We start from the raw sequence: 358 nt of genomic DNA on the forward strand, positions 1-358 counted from the left end.
TTCACTTCTCTTCAGGAACAGCAGAGCTGCTGCTTCAGTGGAGACACAGCAGCTTCTACCTGGACTTTGAATTGTATCATTTGTAATTATATGTAAATAATTTGTCTGTGCTGACATAATAACATATCAGTGATGATGATCCAGTACTAGTCCAATGAAAAAGCTTACAGCACCTGGTATTCCCAGGCGGTCTCCCATCCAAGTACTAACCAGGCCCGACCCTGCTTAGCTTCCGAGATCGGACGAGATCGGGCGTGTTCTTTTTTTTTTTTTTTCTTTTTATTTGATTTCAATTCACAGGTTTACATGGTCGTTATTCCACAATTCAATATACACATTTACAGTCCCCTTAAACCGC

General features: G+C 40.8%; 1 protein-coding gene across 1 annotated transcript in view; it reads left to right on the forward strand.

Moving 5' to 3' along the window:
- The window catches only part of LOC123979952, a 9,115-nt gene extending 9,029 nt beyond the window's left edge, over positions 1-86 (forward strand). Inside the window, exon 9 of the mRNA XM_046064063.1 lies at positions 16-86. Within this exon, the coding sequence (XP_045920019.1) occupies positions 16-86 (71 nt within the window). The remainder of the gene's footprint in view (positions 1-15) is intronic.
- The last annotated feature ends 272 nt before the right edge of the window (positions 87-358 follow it).

Source organism: Micropterus dolomieu, linkage group LG12, assembly GCF_021292245.1.
Source record: "Micropterus dolomieu isolate WLL.071019.BEF.003 ecotype Adirondacks linkage group LG12, ASM2129224v1, whole genome shotgun sequence".
Taxonomy (NCBI): domain Eukaryota; kingdom Metazoa; phylum Chordata; class Actinopteri; order Centrarchiformes; family Centrarchidae; genus Micropterus; species Micropterus dolomieu.